This window comes from Zerene cesonia, chromosome 17, assembly GCF_012273895.1.
Source record: "Zerene cesonia ecotype Mississippi chromosome 17, Zerene_cesonia_1.1, whole genome shotgun sequence".
In the NCBI taxonomy this organism is placed as follows: domain Eukaryota; kingdom Metazoa; phylum Arthropoda; class Insecta; order Lepidoptera; family Pieridae; genus Zerene; species Zerene cesonia.
Window position 1 is genome coordinate 6,804,747 of NC_052118.1, and position 21,856 is coordinate 6,826,602.

The 21,856-nt window shown below is 34.6% G+C and overlaps 1 protein-coding gene and 1 long non-coding RNA gene across 2 annotated transcripts in view; one reads left to right on the top strand and one right to left on the bottom strand.

The window, feature by feature from the left end:
- LOC119833187 lies at positions 1-18,089 on the bottom strand. The gene is made up of 3 exons (XR_005287941.1): positions 17,969-18,089; positions 1,537-1,749; positions 1-731 (listed from the first exon to the last, which is right to left on the bottom strand). It is a non-coding gene; the product is annotated as an uncharacterized LOC119833187 (long non-coding RNA).
- Positions 18,051-21,856, top strand: part of LOC119833186 (G1/S-specific cyclin-D3-like) — a 15,148-nt gene continuing 11,342 nt past the window's right edge. The window contains exons 1-2 of the mRNA XM_038357082.1: positions 18,051-18,418; positions 20,632-20,853. Coding sequence (XP_038213010.1) covers positions 18,188-18,418; positions 20,632-20,853 — 453 coding nt within the window. The 5' untranslated portion in view covers positions 18,051-18,187. The remainder of the gene's footprint in view (positions 18,419-20,631; positions 20,854-21,856) is intronic.

Genomic DNA, 21,856 nt, shown 5'->3' on the forward strand with positions numbered 1-21,856 from the left:
GATGGTAATATTTATGTTGTTTAAATTACTTAGAGTGGATGATGTAGGAGCGCAGGGTGGTCGGGTCGGTGGCGCGGGCGCAGCGCTTTGCCGCAGCTATGCGCACTGTCAACACATAGCCACACCACACTAAACACTACAGTTTTTTATACGCACATGTGCGGTGTACACCGCTCAGACCAACCACAAATATTTGCCTTCAATTCTAAAACGCTTAGACGCACCAATGTCACGACTAACGGGTCAATCGAATTCCTGTACAAGGATGCAATTAATTCTCGCTTACATTCAACTAACTGTATATATGTATTTTGAACTCAATTGAGATCTCAAATGATCTTTAACAAACATGCTATAATTTGAATCAATAAAACAGGTACGATCCGTTTGAAGACATAATCGATTAACCTCCCACAGGACACATTATACCTTCCATTTATAATAATCAAAGATAACGCGAGTTTCGTTAGCATTCCTTTACAGGTACTTCGTTATACCTTGTCTGTCAAAACGTTCAAAATAAATTAGTTTCTTCTAATGCCTAAGCAGCCGGTAGGTACCAAAAATAAACCAAGTAACGGCGCAATCCATTAATTGACTGGACCCGCTGGTGAGCAAAAAAAAATCTATCAGATAAAGCGGGTAAGTGTTTACGATTTCTCACGAACCATGGCCAACCCTCAATGGCGCCTTGCTGATTGATAGTAGCTTAACCTGCCTTCGCACCTTTACTGAAACAAGAGATTAACTACCTTAATAATATGCTCCAAAGTAACTTTTAAGCTTACACCAGTTTATAATACGATTTTTCAAACATCCTATGCTTAAACAAACCAAAGTGAACACAGACTCAAAGAGATAAAGACGGAAATTGGATGACAAGCGAGCTGTTTATAACGCCCATTCAAAGAATTCTGCACCCTCATAGCGCGTACCTGTCCGCGGCCACCTCCAAAGGATTCAACAAAAAAATCTTATGTTAATTCTTAATATCAAAGCATTATTCATAGATTCCATAATAGCTTTGTTATCATTATTGGGTAACATTCCCTTGTAATTGTCGGCGGTTTAACTTCCCGCCGATACATTTTCAAATGTGAATACATACCTACGAAAAAAATTGTTTCATGCATGTCACCATGACCCTAATGATCAGGTAAGCAACGTTGAAAATGCAGAAAACCCGCTTGTTAACATACTTTACGGTTTGAAATTTAACTCAATAGCCGTATAATTACATATTATAGACCGAATGTGGGGTTAACGCGGTGAGAAATTTAATAAATAAATATATTGTACAATTTCTTATAATAATAATGTGTACCTATTATGGTTATAATTATTAAATAATATTATAGAATTATATCTTAACCATTTAACAGTATTGTGTTAATGTAAGGTAGGTACCATATATAAAAGATAACGTTGCACATATTGACAATGTGGTGATACAGATGTTGCAAAAATTAAATAATTAGGTAGTATTTCAAAGAACAAAAGATTTATATGAGAGTTGTAACTATAATAAAACAATACCTATTATATATCACCTTAGAGCGTTTACTTTAAGGTGCATTTTGTGTTGCTCAATGATATAAAAGGATGTTTCGGTACTGGAACATTCTAATATGTATTTTGGTGAATTCCATTGCATGTAACAAGGCGTGATGAGGCGGGCGGCCCCGGGCCTCCGACGAGTCTCGGCGGCCGCTCTGTAATCCCATAGTCGGTGTCGGCTTACGGCGCCTCCTGCAATTATCATATTCCACCTAAACACATTATATTGTGCACGCAATTTTAAAAATAACTCGCGTCCGGCCGACCTCTATCGATCTTGATTTATAGCGGGCGCCGGCCGTGAGAGCCCACGGTTTATCCCAAAGAAAATAATATAAACTCCCGATCTGTGATACTACCTAACTCAGAATCCCTTTCTCTAGAGAGACGAACATTTTTTTAAACTACCGATCTCCACCCACTCGTATTGTATTTGTTGTTTTGCTACATTCCACGGTGCGCCTTCGTTATTATTTACAACCAAAATTATTAAAATACCTTTAACTTGTGTGTTTTAAAATTTTTCGTGCGAATAGATACAATAATTACAAATTCTTTTTGTTCTTCGCATTAAAAGTCTCATTCGACGTTGATGTATTTTATCAGATAATTCGTTTATTTTATCGTATCACAACATAAAATATTGTATAATAACTTCACGCGAACAAAGTGGTATCAATAAAACACTATTTCGATGCAGTTCATTACAGCTCCTCTCGCCCAGTTATTATGTAGAGCGTCTGTTGTGGTGGGGTCATGAGCAAGTAATCAACAATGCCCTTAGCGCACACAATTCATGAATCAAATGCATGAATGGCCACGTGTCGCTGTTCTCACGCTCGTCGACTCGGCTTTTTATCGCGTCTACATTTTTTGAGGCGTTGTCGCGTGGGCTACATCTGCGGATCGGTACCCCCCCGACGCTACACATGCTATCTTCGCTAATTGCTTATTCGTGGAACAATATTCATCTATTTAACGACAAATCTATAACGCACGCACTAATGTTACGCTATAAACGTGTCCTTTCAAATACAATAACAAAAACCACGTCTTTATACGACCGCTATGAAGCCGCTACGTTACAAAGAATTAAATGAATCGCGCTTTCTTTAATAAAGGCATTGTGTGCTTTAATGAAGATGGGACAAATATAAACTATTGGATCACTTGACAATACAATAATTTGTAAGCCTTTTTGTTTGGTCAATCACGACAAGAAACCACATAACGAAAAATCTTTTGACGTCTGTTCTAGGCGTAACGCCGTTGCGAGTATCCAAGCGGAAATAAAGGAAAATAAAAGGTGGAACATCAGACAAGTTCCATTCGCGCGTGCAAATTGTTCAAGTCAACAGTCGCGTTTGGACGAACTTAATGGAAGGCCGCATTCTTTTTCTTCGCCATTAGTTTAACAAACGACTGTCACGACTTGAAGCTGGAATGATCGGCCTGCAGGCTTCGGCACAGTACCCACATCTACGATAACAACCATAACTAACAAGGATGTATGCTCGTAACATTTGCGCTAATAATAATCTCCTTAGAGAACTTAGAAATACCGTCCGGTCCATAGCAAGCTTTCAGCGACGACATAACTATATCATAACTAGATATAGTCGGAAATACAGATCTTGAATTGTTTTTAATTTGCGTGGTTCGTGCTCCATTAACACCACTTAGAAAAGCAAATAGGTACCATTAGGATGTTAGTGAATAATTTGATGTGTCCAAACCTCAAATTAGGACGTCCATAAAATTACTATGATGCGCGTGGCAGCGGACCGAGCATTGGAAGGGGCCTTAGGCCGAATCGTGCCGCAAATTATGTTCATCAAGGCAATATCCCGCTGTCATGTGTGGAAACGTAATCTTACAAACAAATGTTAATGTAAATAATGCCCTCTTATTGTATCAAGGTCCTACTAATATTATAGTTACATTTACATTAAATTATATTTCAGAAATTCGAATCGAATACAGGTTTTTATCTTGTATTTAAACTTCAATAATTTTTTATTTCAGTTACATATAAGTATTTCACTACACTGCCATTATGCATAAATATGAAATGTTTTATCAGTTGTTTTAAGCAGATGGGTCCGTAAGTCGAAATATACTAATTAGTATTGGATTTATAATACCACTTATTAAACATTACGAAAAGTATGTAACACGACAATGCACGCTCGGAATGCGGAGAGTGTTCTTGTCTTTTACATAAAGTGGAGCAATAATTTAAATAACTGGTACGCTACTGCCGCTGCGCTGGTGAAATGCATGCTTTCACAAAATCATAGAAGTCATCAATAATTTGTCGAGAGATTTGAAATTTATTGTATGCCTATAGACAAAACAAAACAGCAACGGTTCTTATTCTTGAACTCTCATAGTAATTTTTGTTAGTAATCGTCACTCATTAAAGCAAATTGTACCTAAGCTTTACTATATACGATGAAGCAATAATTTCACTACATCAATAATAGCTTAAAAACTTTTTAAATTTATGTAAAAGGGTGAAAGTCATTCTGAAATAAGAGATGCTTATACCTACAGTAAGTAGGTAGTAATATTAAGCTTTCAAGGAATTGATAGTAGTTTATTCATTTTTTTTTAATTTTAAAGAAGTTTTGTGTTTTCATTGATGCGGGCGATGACTTTGCCAGCAATTCGAATCAAGATCGATAAATTGGTTTTTTGTGTCTCGTCTACTTAACTGAAACGGTGTTTTTGTGCTTTCCTACAAAAATTGATGTTGCTACGTTTTGACATGTTTTACCTACTTATCAATGACTGTTTTTGTTAAGGAAAAATCCCCACTTTTATTTACCTAACAACTATTTTCCTTCTAACCAACGCGATTAAAAGGAGCCGCGCTTTTATAGTCGCCAGGAATATTGCAAAGGTCTCAAAATAGCGGAGTCATTTAAATGTATTTCAACGAGGAGTCTGAATGACGTAATTCCTTAAGTAATACGCTTGAGCACATGCTGTTTAGGACTAATTAGTCTGTTGTGTATGTAGCTCTGCGTGCAGAAAGGTCACCCTACGCATCGACCGTAGCCACAGCTTCCTGCGCTGGGACGGTCGTACTCAATTAAAACTTATTACAGGGTCGTGTGAACTGGCGAGCGCGCGTCAGTCCCCTTGCCCCACAGGAAATAGTGCTTGTCTAAGCTATCTCCGCGTTTTCGGTCAATAAACCCTAGCTAGCTCACAAGCCTCCGATATCGAATAAGAACCTATCCATTATCACCTCGAGTCGACGAACTAACGACATAAAAGCGACGGCATTGTACCTCAGAGACCGGATCAAATAAGCTGGTTTGGATAAATTATTATTAATCGCTTAGATAATTTAAGATTCATACCCAAAAAAATATTTAAGTATAAGTAATTAATAACATAATCTGTCGTTTTCTTTCTTTATGGCTATAACTTTTTTATGTATCGGTTAGTGCTATTAAAACCGAAAAATAGAAGCACTTGATATGGAATTTAATAGAACTTAAGAACTATTTAAAACTTCTTCTTCTAAAACATTAATTAAAGAATTCAGTAACAAGGCGAAACAGGAAAAGAAAGTTTAACCTAGGTTTTATTCAGCTGGGAAATCTAGGCTTTGAAAAAAGTTATAACCAATTCACTAAGTAGGTATTCATTTCAAAAAGCTAATCTTTGAGTAAGCTTTCAAGTCAATCTAAAAGCAAAACCTTGAGAAAAACTTCACACCAACACTATGCCGTTAACAGAATGCTTAAGGAGAATCATCAATTAATAGCTCTTAATTAATTATCTTGCACGCATTCTCCATATAGCTGTTATCGGTTTTTATAAGATCTTGAAGTTATCGTAATGAAAACATTCCTAAATATAGGCAACCTTTGCATTCCATCACGCAAAAATAGTGATGTCTATTGGATTTATTGAAGTCGCTATATATGGGGTCATGTTACTCATGGTTAAGATTTATGTCCACAAAAACACATTTTTGTTACAAATTTATTACAATAAACCGCATTTATTCGCGAAATACTCGTAAATAAATGCCGCATTCAAATTGGATGCTGCATCATCGGTATCGCCCACATCATTCTCATTTTATGTTCCCAAGAATACATTTTCTATCTTTGTCATTTAATTATGACAACTTCTTTCTATAACTGCGAAAAAGCACCTCGGGATTTTATGGTCGGATTTTTTATAGATTGGTCTGTTTGAAGTAAATAAAAAAAGAAACGCTTTGAGTAACCTATCTTTATAGACACGAAAAATGTCAAAGCTGCCTTATAGCAAACTCAATTTAATTTATAACGGTAATTTTTCGTAATAAAATGCAATAAAATAGATTTTATTAGTGTAAAATAATGTCATGTATGTGTAGATGTAAGCAGACAAATTAAGGTAGCTTTATAATAATTATAAGTCGATTGTAATAATCATATTATTCAACCATTTTATTGAAATTAGTTTTTTCTGTTATTTGTACTGTTAACTAAATAACATTGTAAGTGCAACTACATGGGTGAATATTAATAGGATGTAATTATAGTCATAAAAACTTTTACAGGTAAGAAAGGCATTCTATAGCCAATTCTCCATCTTCATTTATTGAGCTATATTGTTCAATAAGAACATAAATTAATGCTTAGATAGTAAAGTTTATTTGGACCCCATACCGTTTTAATAAGTTAAATAAGTTTCGGTTAATACGTATATAATACAGATAAAAGTATTGCGTTATTTTATCTCGTTATTATCATTATGTTTCTTGGAATAGTTGCTACTCGATAGCATAACATAATATCTGGTGACCAAACTTAGCATATTAAACACTTATTAAACTCTAAAGGTCGTGGGATTCGAACCGAAAACAACATTGTATTTTAAGGTAAAATTAAAGCAAAGGGAAACATAAAACGTTTTACAATTATTATGGTCTGGTACGAATGGGTAATGTAGGTAAGATTAGCACAGTGAGTCGTTTAAATACACCACGATAACGCCCCCATTCCCGCTCGTGAATACGACTGGCATGCTAACATCGATAAGCGCTCACCAATATTTAGAACATTCACTGAATTTTAAACCGACTTCAAAAAAGGAGTAGGTAATCAATACGACTATATTTTTTAGTGTTTACTACCAAATAACTTTTACTGGGTGAACTGATTTTTATGTTTTTTTTTTATTTGAAAGCTGTTGCCTCCCATGTAGTCCCATTTAGATTTAGTCTAGTTCTGACAACTTGAGGGCGGTTTTTTACTTCGGCCACAAGCAGCAGTACATTTTGACTATAAAAAAATTTGTATTTTATCTAATATCTAAGAAACAGGTGACAAACCTATGCATGCGAACATTCGAAAAAGCTCGATTTACCCTCATTATATGTCATTGAAGATATTCTGATGTAATATAATACGTCTTTCATGTCGTGTTTTATAAATAGAGTATGGGTAAATAGCGAAGAGGCCCGATTTCTGTCTACCACGGTCTCAAGGCCCGCGAGTCATTGGCACGCCCCGCTTCAAGGCAAGTGCGACTGCTAATTCATGTACTACAGGATTCATATTGAATTAACACTTAGATGACACTTGAAATGTGTGGAGTTATTGTATTAGTACATTTATGTATTCAAAAATTATACCAAAAAGGAAAACTTTGCATGGTTTTCACAGAAGAAAGAGTTACACAACAACAATTAAGAATAAGTAACATAGAGCACAACTGGTAAAAAATATTTGTATTTACTGTTTGTATCTTTTAATAAATATTCATACTAGGACTGAAATATTTCATAAAGGTGTATATGGCTCAAAATACTCACCCATTTTGCAAAATATTACGGGTAGAACACATAGAGGCCCTAAGACCTGATAAAAACACAGCGGGTGTTCTCCAAATAGAGGCGATTCGAGGAACCGATTCGACTGGTTTTAATGGTAAAAGAACTGCACCTTCTACGGGCCTTATCCAAATATCCTATTTAGTCTAATGAAACAGTTATTAAAGATGTTAAGGAATCCGTACAATAAAGCTTTTAAAGCTATTAGTAATTTTAAGTTTCTAACATAATATTTTTAAATGTTAAAATTGTATTTGAAATGTTTGGTATTTACTACTAACCACAAAACCTGTAAAAGAGGAAGTACAAAAACGAAGGTGTAGATAAATCACATGATAAATTGTTCGACGGGTACCCAAAACTCGTTTGGAAATTCTAAAGAACTATTTCGTGAATATAAAGTGAGCAGTGCCCTATTTATTAGCGAACGAACGACGTGAATTTTGGAGTCCTGCACGAGCTACATACCATCGTTTTTTACAACCATTTACTTATCAACCATCTTTTAGCGAGCATCTGCCGAAATTGTGTATTTTGATACTTACAAGATAAACATCATGCTTAAGGTTCAGGGTCGATCACTGGGAGGCAATTTAGCAACAGATCTATCATCTGGATTGGAAATAATGTACTTAGTCGTAGCATGTGTCTAAATTCCTGTTGCTCCTTGTTATTAAATAGACGTTTGATCATTGAACTCGTATCATGTGGCATCCATTTGTTGCCTAATCGCTTCAAATTTTGTACGACATTTTAAATATTCCTTGTCGTTATATAAATATACACAAGCATACAAAACAGCAGTTCAATAACATCATCATGATACATATAACGATACGAGCTTGCAACGGTCAAATTTTGAATTCAGTCGCGTTGATCAACCGTTGCCTTACGTCGCATTTAATACAGGTTAATTTGTGGGAACACGAATAAATTTGGTATGTTTCATTAAAAGTCTGTTTTTTGCCTCTATTTCATATGTTGTAAATATATTTAATTCTAAATTATGCCTATTTAATTTATAATATTATTACTTGATATACAAAGTGGACTTTAATAAGATTAGAACAATTAAACGATAGTAGCATTTCTCTTTGATCTGATATAATTATTATGTATAACAATATTATGTAAAAATACTTGGAAATGTAAAACACTCTTTCCGGAAGCTGATATATTAAAATAACCTATTGTAACCAACTTTATTACCGAGTACAGCTGTTGAATTAATTTGGGTTTATTCCATATTACGTTTATAATTATAATCGCTTAAGCCTTCAAGGCTGATCAAGTTGAATGAGACACCTTAAAGAATAGATAATAATTGTCTACTTCCGGCGTTATTATAAGAAGTAATAATTTTATTAATGTTAAACTACAATTTTGCGGAGATAAATTTAGATAGAACCCAGCGGATTTTTCGTCAATATTGGTATTAGAAGTTTATTTTCCATCGTCATTCTTTTATATCTTTAAAGCTCTTTTTGGCACTTTTCTTAAAGAAAATATTGCTTATGTTCTATGATATGTATATACAGGTTTCCTGAGTGCGAAATCCAATTATTTTTATTTAAAACATTATTAAAATGCTGTCGCTACAAAATCAAAAGCATTACGTGTCTGCTATTCGATACGCTTCTTATTTTATCAAACTATATGACAGTATTTCGAGGATCCACTTATCGATGAATTTTTGAAGTCTTTAAGGTTATATCTTTAATTTAGCATGTGATATTTAAAATCAGAGCAAACGCCCAGCAGACATTAAAATTTGTCTCGGACTGGTTTTCAATTGCATGTCATTTTGTAAAGTATCATATTCGAGTACTTATAGATATTATGCATGCAGTAAATTGGTTTGAAATACACACAACACCATAAAAGTATTTTTTGGTATTCTTACTGAAATGAAGGGCTAATGTGGGTGTTCAATATGGATGCAAGCTCATGCAACATCACCGTCATCACTTCACAACGTCAGAAATGGTTTGCTTAATTAGACAGAGATGCAAATTTATATCAGAATATTTTTTGTACGGGCTTTCTTTGTTTTTCGATTAACTTTGACGGAGAATGTTGCATTTTTGTATTTTAGGAATTGTTAAGTACCGTTGTATAACAACATTGATTTGAAAAGACGTTCAAATGCTTGCCCTAAATTATATAACAACGGTTGGAAAGATATGGGCATCCGGTATTATGTGGTTAGTTTATAACTTATCTAATTTGCTTATTTATGGAACATTATTCATTAAGTACCTAATCTGTTGTTTTCCTGTTGTTTAGAATCTTCGTAATCCTATTAGCAACTTATTTATAAAAGGTAAGTTCACTGATATATTTCTGTTCTATTCTTTTATTGTCTATCCACTCAAACCTCATACATCTTTGCTAGGTCATTATGTTGAACATAGATGTGTTCATTTTGTTAAAATTTTATTATAATTGTAAGCGATCGAGTTGTTATTCTAGTTGAGACCAAAGAAGAAATGAGTATTCGGCCGCCTAGTAACCAGATAGATTAAATAACCATATAATTTTGAATTTTGCCTAATAAAAAATGCATAAAGACAGAAAATTTTTTAGTTCAAAGTTGTCCATAACCAAAAAAAATCAAATACCTAAATTAAGGTTAGTTATACGTACATAATTGTTTATTAAATATACATAATTACACACTCAACAAAAAAAATATATATTTATTCTATAATACAAATAATTTAATCTGATACTTTCAAACTGTAAAATTTATAGTCAATGTTTACTAAAATCTACTACCGACCGAACATTTCATTCATTCGAAGATACCCTCCAGACTGTAGGTTATTTAATAACAGACCTAACATACCCAAATCCTTCAATTTGGGTATGTTAGGTCTTATCTAGCAAAATACTATGTCAAATACAAATTCAAAATGGTCGACAACACAAAACGGGGTAGGGCTATTTATATTCATTTAATATTATTATTCCTTAGAGTGCGTTGGTACTAGATTATTAAAGAATCTCTTTATGCATTTTACTATAATAAATATATGTTCTCACAGAATATGGCAAAGTTTCAGAGCATTCGAGAACCCAACATTAAATAACTAAATTATTACAGTAATTTACTTTAATCAAATTCATGTTAAAAAAGTCTGAGAGCAATCGTTAAACTTAAAATCACTTATTGTCTTTTATACTTATTATGATAGTGTGACATTTGTCAGCGAGCGAAACTTTACAAAGGTTAATTACAATACTTTGAACAAACATTAAAAAATTTCATTTCATTCGTAACCTACGAATTGAAACGGTCAAAAATTGGTCTATGAGACTTGGTATTCTGCACTATTTATCATTTTTCCGTTATTATTCCGTTTCCAATTTATTATTTCTCATCATTTGATTATAAGCGGATGTTGTAATAAATTTCAAAATATAATAAGATAATGAAAAAGCGTTACTTATTTGATAAAAAAAGATATTACGTAACATATTCAATTAAAACATAAAACAAATTAACATAACGTGTGAAACAACAATCGTGGTGCGAAGCAAATCGTCGGCACCGACTAACAAAGCCTCAAGAGATCGCAGCATCAATATAAGTGCGTCGATCAGACAATCAACGGAGACAAACGTTTCGGCCGTTCCCACGGGGCGGGTGCCCGGTGTCATTCCGGTTTTCGCCAACTTAAATGTTTGTTGTCAAATTAATCTGAAGTCGCTTATTATGCGCCAGCCGACCAGTCGAGCAACTATTCATTCATAGTCTGAGGAATGTTAGATCGCTCGTGGTTCGCCTCGAGCGACCTTCGCCGCTGTCGCGGCCGCCCCGCAAAAAGTGTGTGAGCCATCGTGACGCTCGCTCAACTATGTGGAAGTACCAGATCGGGTACTTACACGCTCCTGCATTGCCCTCCCGTGCGACAAAGCCCTGCTTTTATTTCACATCTACTGATATCACCATGCTCAACATGTTTTTGTATCATATTGCACGATAGTTCGCACAGTGAGTCAATGAGCGAACAGTTACGTCTAGGCGCACGTCCTTTTTGCTTGTTAATTTATAAGCAAAAAGGACAAACAGGTTAACGGATATATAAGGCGTAATTTATGGATTTGGCTTGGATTTCATGTAAGCGATCAGAACGTACTTTTAAATAGTCTGGTCGTAGTTGCTGAACAGAACATCTACCAATTAATTTTTTTCAAGAACATTAGAAAGCACTCCATTTTATTTGATTATTATAAGACATATATAATTACGTCATAAGATTGTATTTGCTTAAATTGTCGCGTTCTCATTGAACACCGGATGCTTAATGTCATCGACCTCATTACTACGCGGGTGATAGAATTTTAATTATAACCAGATCAAGTAATCTTAGAATTCGATATGAATAAAAATTATATTTTTAAAAACATGAAAAAAATTCAAATTATTTCAGTTTTTAATGCAATTTCAATGTGTCCCATGTCGTCTTTATAGCAGCAAAACGTTGAAAATTACATTGATTTAAACAAGTCGTTTGAAGCTTACCGTGAAGGGACTACAGAAGTCTTTCAAGTTCAATCTACTGAAACCCATCGGCACCTCCACAGTGACGTCAGTCCGGACGTAGCCCGCAGCCCGCGCCGTCCAAGGACAGTAAACATTTACCAGGTCAATGCTCGCTGCCGTCTCTAGTCGCTAGTTTTTTCAATGTGGCCCTGACTGTACTGTCAAAAGCCGTGTGGTTCAGTGAGGCCCACTTAATGTGCGACTATATTATATTCGCCAATTCAAGGGTACGAGGAACATTCGAATTTAACCGCATAGAAGGGTTTTAATCATATAATTTTAACATGGATCTAATAATAAACTAATGTATCTATCTAACTATTCGTTTATTATTTAAGTCACCACTGATTGCGATTGTGTGAGATAACGATAAAATAATCGGCCAAAATATATCTTTGTGAGTTCACTGTTCGAAGAACTCTTTAGAGACCTCACACAACTGTCAACGGAAATGTTTAGTATATCCTGCGATGGTGATACGTGTTACCACATATGATGTTCTATTATACGTTGGTGTAACGGCTTTCCGTATTGACCTGTAGGATTAGATCTCGTTATATATAAAACCGGACTCGAAAGTGATCTTGAGTTTTAGATCTAGTGCTGTACCTAACTATATCTACCTATAAAGAGGAGGGTGAAACGATTAAGACATTAAGGATAATATTTAAACCTACCTACGTAAATGTGATTATAAATTTATCACTTAATATTTAAAGATATAAATATTTGTAGATCTCAATGTCTCTCAAAAGTAAATCTCTACACAAAATTTTACACAAATCGGTTCTGTGGTTTAGGAGTGAAGAAGCGACAGACAGACAGTTACCTTAACATTATTTTATTGGAAGAAATGTCATTATTATATTAATATTTTAGATTCAATGTAATTTGTATTTCCTACAGGCGATAGGTAAATGTAAAGGGAGAGATTAATTATTGTTGCATAGTTTAGAAATGTATATTTTTTTAATTAATACAATATCACTGTATGAAATTTCTATGAACGTATCTAACAATTACTTTCTACTATATTTATTTAAGGTCAACAACTCTTCTAAGAAAATTGCAATTTTAAGGGATAGGATTCCGTCGTCCGCAGAAATCATAAATAAATAAGTTAAAAATAAAAGTTTGGTTTTAAAGCGAAATGCTTATTTAGATAGTGATTCACAGAACTGTTTGTAATTACCCACCGGCACAAAATTTCGTTTGTAAGACATTCATCACAGACAACTGGTGGCCCACCGGTATGCGTGGAATCTAACAATAGGGTAATTAACTTTCAAATACATAATATTTAAAAGCAAAACGAAAACATGGATTACCAAGATAAGCTCAATGTAGGTAATGAGAGGTTTCATCGTAAAGTTAGAAACATTAATTCCAGTATATAAATTAATTTAGCAATACATAAATTGTGACATCAAATATTCAACGAAATTAAATACTCTTGTATTGAAATGTTTATAGTTCATATTTTGAAACATTTATTAAATTCCTCTAAATCCTAAGTAACATTACATAGTAATAAGATTAATAAAAAGCCTATAATATTGATCAATGTAACATACACGTAAAACAGGTAACATATAGTTAAACCAGCTTACTGCTTGCCAATTATAATGAAACCACAATTTATTAAAGGCTTTAAAACTAAAGTTACGTAAGCTTACAACAGTTTTGCCGATACGTAGAAGCTAATTTATTCTATACAAGGTACCTACACATAATGTTGATTTCGTCATTTATTTTAGGAAAAACGTGACCAGAAATTAGTAAAAGCATGTATAAAATTGTTTCCCGGGGATAGTCGATTGTACGAACGTTTGCATTCCATTTCGCCGTGCATGCCGCAGCTTTGAGATTCTGAGAAAAGTGACGTCTCTCTCGCACAGCGCACTAAGCATTCCACTTTATTGCCTGTGTTTTGGAATCTTGTTCATTGTTTTCGTTCAAGCTCATTTCAATACAAGCGCGGAAATATCTTAAAGCTACTTATATCCGGTCAAAGGTCAACCCTTTTACTTTTTATTGGTTATTTATTATTCTGAAATGAACAATAAAAACGACTGTTTACAATTTGGTTTTAAAATTTATTAAAACAATGTTTTTAGTTTAATGCATATATATATATATTTATATGGAGTAGATATGTCCTAAATATACACAATATTATTTAGTTCTCCAGCCGGTTTACTGGAGAAACTAATGTTTGAATATTATAATATATTTGATCCTTTAACAATATTCCTTGGACACTTTCTTATTTCTTTATTTATAAATTAAATCATCAACTCATTAATCAACCAAAAAGCACAAAAGCGAATGTACCTACGCAACGCTAAGCTTTTTCAGCCAACAAAGGAAGCTGGTTTCTTAACCAATAAGGTTCGGTGATAGCTTGTTTCCTGCATGAACCACACACTCATCGATTATATTAAAAAAAAAAACAATCTACAGTCACATTGTCATATGGCCGTTGACATTTGGCAATGAAGGTAACACAACTTTCGAAGCATTTGATTCAGTTCATTAACATTTGCACATTGAAACTATCTATGATCTAATTCTTTTGAATATTTATGTCTACCTATTGAGGCTGCTGTCTGCTTGTTGCTATTGTTCTTTTAGAACATTTATTTTTATATTTAAAGTGATAATGCCAACACGCGAAAAGCATATATGCTACATGTGTGTATTCGACTTGAATGACAAAGATTTATTTACATTTTGATCTTTAAAAGTTAATCGGATTAAAATATTATAAATAAATATAATATATTAGAAATAAACATTCACCACTTTTACATCTTCTGAGTGTTCTATAGTAGTCAATGTCAAAGCTAAACCGAAGTACTATCAATCTGTAACTCTTGTAAGATCGTGGGTAAGTTATTCATGAAGTGACTGGCGTGAACTCTCTACTGCTCAACATCAAACGGTAAAAGGCTGTTACCAAGGCTCATACATTAGATCCTGTAATTTAAATGGAGAAACCACAACATAAAATTAATAAACAGCAAATTACAGTTACATTATAGCGATTAGTCATAATTTGTTTAATATATAAACAGGTTGACTTTGATATTATCAGCATTTTTGCTTTCTAATGTGCATTAAGAATTGTAAATTTCACATGGTGGATCTATGTTGGTTTAAAATAAAGAAAAGCTAAAATCGTCAGATTCGTGTACTTGAATATTAATTCATGTTCAGTAGTTGATGAAACCAAACCATTTTATTGCTAAGTAGATATAAGTTACATCATTTCTTAATAAAAACTGGAATAGTACCTATAGCTGAGACATCAGCCACAATTACCTATAGATAAAACTTGTGATACTTAATTTAATGCACAAGTCACAATAAGAAAGAATGTGTGATTAATAAACAATTTCGTAGTAATCAGATATATGGCTAATGCTTATATTCTGTTGATACAATAACGTATCAGCTGACAAAGACAGCTGATTGATAATGCTTTGTTCATATAATTGCTCTTGAAAATACTTAATTGATTTGATATTCACCATTATTATTGTTTGGAGATTAAATGTTTCGAGCATTTTCATTAAAATAATTGTTACTTCTCATGTTTCATTCTCATAAATGTTACTTCTCATATTTATACAAATTCATGAAATGAAAACATATAACGGACAAACTTTTAAAAGAATTGTCCCCCACATATTCATAATTACAATTATTTGATTACTTATCTTTGTTATAAAAATATAATTTTTACACGAGATCAAGCTAAAATGTCTTTAAAATAATCAAACATCGCCGATATGAACACTGTACAATAATTGTATTTCACTAGAAATTATGCAATGTTTGTTGTCAAGAATCGCTACATAATATTTTTTTAATATCTAGGAACTAGGTACTTATTATTTTAATGAAATTTAAAATTATATAAAACGCGCAGTTGATATTCCCATACTACGTTAAATTCCGTATAAGTACTTATTATACATATACCTATAGGTACATTTTAAGATCCTTCAGAGTACGTATCAATATTACGCAAACGTACCTATATTGCAATTAAGAAATAATAATAAAAATTATACACATGTTATATAATTATAACGTGCAAAAATTTTATTAAAAGGACGTGTCATATTTATACAGTGCATGTAGGTGGTATAAAGTATGCAGGTAGCATGAGCAAGGAAATTATTAGTACTCGTGTAATACGTCTTCGAGATATCAGGCAATAATAATTACTCTATGTCAGATTCTCATGCTTATACTTCCACGTACCGCTACTCAATTCCCAGACAATTGCAAACTTGCGTTAAAAAGAATTTCACTAGAGAAATAAGTTTATTGAGTTGGCATATATTCAAAGCAGGTTTATTTTATTTAAAGTTTAACAGCATTAAATATCAAAGCATTTATTTCTTATTGCAAAGAGATCAGCTCAAAAACATCGCCGTTACTGATTTCGAATAAAACTTACATTACCAATCTCATTAGACAGGCAAAGGTACACCCCTCCGTGGGCTTGGTCATCTATTAAAAATGGGGTATGATCGGGCTTCTCAGGGTATTCTAGCTGTATGACGCCTTGTTGGCCGTCCCCGGCATCGACGGAGCGATGCAACAGAAGCCGATTTACGTATTGTGGAGTTGGAGGCCGTTAATTGGGAAGAAACAGCACGCAATTCAGGGATATAACGTACAATAGTGCAAGAAGCAGAGGCTGTTACGGTCGTAGAGCTAATTTAGTTGTTACTTCTACATTTCGTGCAAACTTCAGTATTTAAGTAAATGATTATTCGGTGTATACCTAACTATTCACGAACGATAGCTGACAATCTTATACTAGCTGGCAATATATTTAAATCTTCGAATAAGTTTGAAAATGTGAGTACAAATCAGACTATATTGTATTGCCATACCTGTCGCTAGTCCACGATTCGACATAACGTCTAATGAAAAGTTCATGACACGATTTTTGGACGGCAACATCCATTCATCCACGGCGTAGCAACAGAAGTTAACACATTTTTTGGATTTCTAACGATACGTGCTTGAAGTAAAATAAGACAACGCAACGGTGTGAAATTTATAATAAATGCAAACCAGTAAATGGCTGATTTTTAAACGTACTGCCGCACTGCCTACATAAAGATATGATGATGTCACGCTATTTTATATTGAAAGATAATTTGTTTGTCGATTAAAATTAAAATGCAGAAATCAAATATACCAAAATATAAAGATAAAGATAGGATTTTCGGGTCTACCATTAATATAAAAAATATACATATTTTTTGTATGTACTTATTATTAAGTACATACAAAACATAACACAATACATAAGTTTTATAACTTCGATTGATTTTTTTGTTTGCCTTGAACGGCGACGTATTATTTGCACCGAATTATTTTATACCTACCCAATAACAATTTTAAATATTACTATAATTTTCTTGGTTTGAATTTTGATGCGAATTTTCAATAGCATTTGTTATAAATCTTTTGTAAAAGTTTATGACTAGACGTCGACGTTAGGTTAGTTCTATGCAATACTCACTTCCTTAAAATTGTACAATTAGAAAAGGATCATAATAGAGATCTGAATTACAGATATATACATTTTCATAATAGATACTGATAATTATCATTTACAGCTAGTATATTTACAAGGTCAGTCAGGATTCAAACAAATAATGTGTTATATTACTTATTTGCTATTATTAGATTTTGTTTTTTTTTTTGCATTTAAGTAATACAATATACAATCACATGTTTCGTTTAATTTGGAGTAACCTATGCCCATTAGGATGAAGTAGCTTAAAAAATTTAATTAACGACATTGACATATTCGGTTATCGGCATATGTACAAAGGTTTTGTAGTAGCATGGGCACTTTAATAATCAAGCCATGGAATCCATCTCATTTGGTAAATAACAGAATGAGAAGCAAGAATCAGGATAGAATGTGAGCGAGCAAGAAAACGTGTTATGTATTATTATTCGAACGTCGAATCGGGAGAAACCTGCGTGCGGGCCTCACAGGCGGTGCCCCGCCCCGCGCCCCTCCGTCGATCATATGTTCGCCGGCCGGTCGCTCGCACCGGCCGCTCACTCATTGTGACTCGGGCTCTCGCCGTCGTCGCAACACAACGTTCTCGCACAAGTCATCTCGCGCGCTCGATCAGCTGTCCGCCGACACGACCACGCCGAGTCGAGCCCTTGATAAGCCGCTGTGCGGTGCCATGGAGCTGCTGTGTGCGGAGCGCGTGAGCCCCGGGAGCGGCGAGCGCAGCAGGCCCGGGCCTGCGCCGGCGCCGGCCGCCGCCTCCGACCCGGTGCTGATGCGCCGCCGCGTGCTCGACAACTTGTTGCGCACGGAGGAGCGCTACGCGATCACCGCCAACTACTTCGGCACCGTGCAGACTGAAATCACTCCGCATATGCGCCGAGTGGTCGCCGAGTGGATGCTAGAGGTGAGCGCACCGGAGCCGCATGCTCACGCCGCACCCACACCCCGCTCGTTCGCCATCTTGTTGCTCATACCACTCGGCCACGTGTAGGTACCATCATCTCGGGCTCCGTATGCACTCGCCACAGATGATTCATACCTTTTATAGAATATAGTACCTACACTTGTTAATCTCTTATCCCTATTGATATATGTGTACAGATGTGCCGTCTCAAAAACGTGTTTATAATAATCCGGTGCATTTAACAACTAGGTCAGGTTTTTATGTGTTACTGTCAATATTATACGGGTATCGGTTTCATTGTTTACATGATCAGCTGATTATGTTTATGCTCGTTTCGTATAGGAATCTAATAAGAGGAATGATATAGATAAAAGAATACTATTAACACTTGTTCTATGTTTTTTATTAATTATAATTAGACTTCAAAAAGTAACTAATACAGACATTTGCAGAGGTGTTTTCAAAAAGTAAAGATGTATTCAGACTGACCTGAAATGTGTTTAGAAATGTAAAGTCATTATGTTGTAATCATTCGGAATGTACTCGCGTAGTTAACGTAGTGGAGTGGAGCTGCGCGAGGGGCCCCCGGCCGGAACGCGCAGGCGGTCGCCGACCGATGCGACTCGCTCGTTCTATTTGAATAATCAGCTGTTTTTGACACGCACACAGCTGACGCCGGACGCGCCTTTATCGTTGCTAGTAGACAAGTAGATATTATATACATACAACTTCCAGCGCTTATTAACGTCACCACGTATTCCGTTAAATGTATTATACAAAGCTGTGTTGATAAATAATAATACAACGATAAGTATTTGGGTAGGAAAGCATTATTTTTAAATGATAAGGATTATCTATTGAGTAGGAGTTATTGGATGTATTGGAGGCCATATGAGAGCAGTCAGCTGTGAAGTCGAGTCCGGCCACGTGGGAGCGGCGCGGTCCGCTGACGTCACCGCTGCGATGGCGGCGCATTGCCTCGTTGCCACTACCACTTGCCACTTTATGGTTAGGTACCATTTAAACGTGGAACCAGTCGCATACCAAATTACAAGACAACCACCAAAAATCGTTTCGGCTCCCGAAAGGTCGATGACACATCATCGTGCCTAGTTCATTAAAAAGCAATTCATTTAAATTCGTTGATTAGCAACATTCAACTGTAGATTAGTCGTCCAAATTTAAGTAGTTGTTGTAATGACGTTTGAAATAAATAACGTATTCATATTGGTATCTATTTAGTAAAGTACATTTCATTAATCTGCACATTTTATACGATATTTATCCTGAATGCATCGTCGTAACTGTGGCAATACCTAAATATTATTTAGACTATCGTTTGCTTTTTACTCCTTAAAGCCTTATCTACACACGATGACTCATTATTTTTTATATATAACCAAAATATTAAAATACAACAACGATGAATGAGTAGGTTTTGTAATATATCAAATACATACACATAAAATCGACCTTTGTATCATATAAGGCAGATTTATTATGTGAATGCATAATATTAATTATTACAACATTTCGTGATAATGACGTTGATGCATTGTTATATTGTTGTAATCTGGTGAGAGAACAAAGGCCCGTTTAGCGGAGACACGAGTTAATCAGCTGACAGTGAGCTCATGAGCGTGAGACTCGACTGAGTACTGTATATGTACCGTAGCTACAATAGTCGGTGTAGACTGTAGACGGTGCATCCGCGTTGCTTCGGATTACACCGTGCGAAACTATGTGGGAACAGTTCGCGTCTCTCGTGACATTCTCTATTTACTAACTAGTTCAATGCAGTCTGCTTTACTTTCTCCTTTTCATTTAAAGAAACACTAGAAACTAATCATATTATACGATCATATACCGCTAATTGCAACGAAGCACGATTTTCAAAACAGAACCTAGTTGTATCTTCCTTATTGCAAAAGCAATGATGTAGCAGCGCATTATATTAATGTGTTCTGAGCGTCTATGTATATAATTGTTACGGGTTGGAATATCTTGACGAAGAAACGTTCATGTAACAATTTCGATAAGAAACTCGAGTAGGAAAGTAACATGCCTTGTATTTATCGCACTTAGTGTGAATTACAATTTTATGGAATATATAGGTTATCAGGAATTCCGTGTGATAAAATCGTCAATGGGTGCGGCGCCGTCGGCTCAATTTCTCGATGAATAGCGACTACAAAGTAATTCTTCTTTCACAGGTGTGCGAAGACCAGAGCTGTCAGGAAGAGGTTTTCCCTTTGGCGATATCCTATTTGGATCGATTTTTAAGCACATGTACTGTTGGCAAAAGTCAGTTGCAACTGCTGGGAACCGCCTGCCTGTTACTGGCATCGAAGTTACGGGAGCCGAGCTCTCGAGGGCTACCTGCAGATTTACTGGTCTTCTACACGGCTAACAGCATCACTCTTACAGATCTATGCGTAAGTTTTTCATACATATTTAATAAAATGTATCGTACTTAAATTACAATGACATTATTGTGCAATATAGTGTGACCTCTGTTTATCTAATGAATAATGCAATTCGTAATAAAACGTTTAATATCAATGTGATATCCGTTATATTTATGTTGTCAGAATGTTTCAAAATTTATAATAGTAATATTTTATACAGAAAAGTAATGGAATAACTTCTAAGTATTACATAATACAGTCTAGACAGTAGGCAGCCAATTAAAAATTACAATTATGTTTTATATACTCGTACGCCTGCCATTAAATGAAGGAGCTAACTATGTATGAGATATTAACGTTTTAAGAAATTCAAAGTATTTTACGTAATCTCGCATCCTCTACAAACCTTGTAAATGAAATACGGTCGTTGCCCACCGGGGTTACGAGCTATTTTCACTGTAGATTAATAAGTTTTCATAAGAATAAAATAGACGCTGGCTAATTAACGATCCAAGCGATGGAACAGCTGATCAAATTAAGTATGCATATCAATATTTTTCATTAACAATGCTTATACTGCATGAGCTATGATATCATACCTATATTGTTTGTTGAAAATTATATTTTTATTTTTCCTTATATTAAACGATTTGGTTAACAGTTATATTTTTGTTACTCATTGGTACATAAGAAAGATTTAAAACACTTTTATTGCTTTTGGGTATCACAATCGTTACCGTAGAACTTCAGTGTTTAATAAAATTTAAATGTAAAACTTGTTCACCTTTATTTACAATTAACATTAACTGTAATTTATTTACCTCTGAGATCTTTTCGATCCATCACCCGTAGTATATATACTGTTTCAATTTTCATCTTATAAATTAAAAGACATAATGAAAACATGACTATGCATATTCTATGCAATTTGAATCTCACTGATTTCGATGAACAATTATTATATTTGTATAGTCATTCAAATTTTGTGGCTCTCCTAAGTTTCCTATATACATTGGTTGCGCTCTGATAT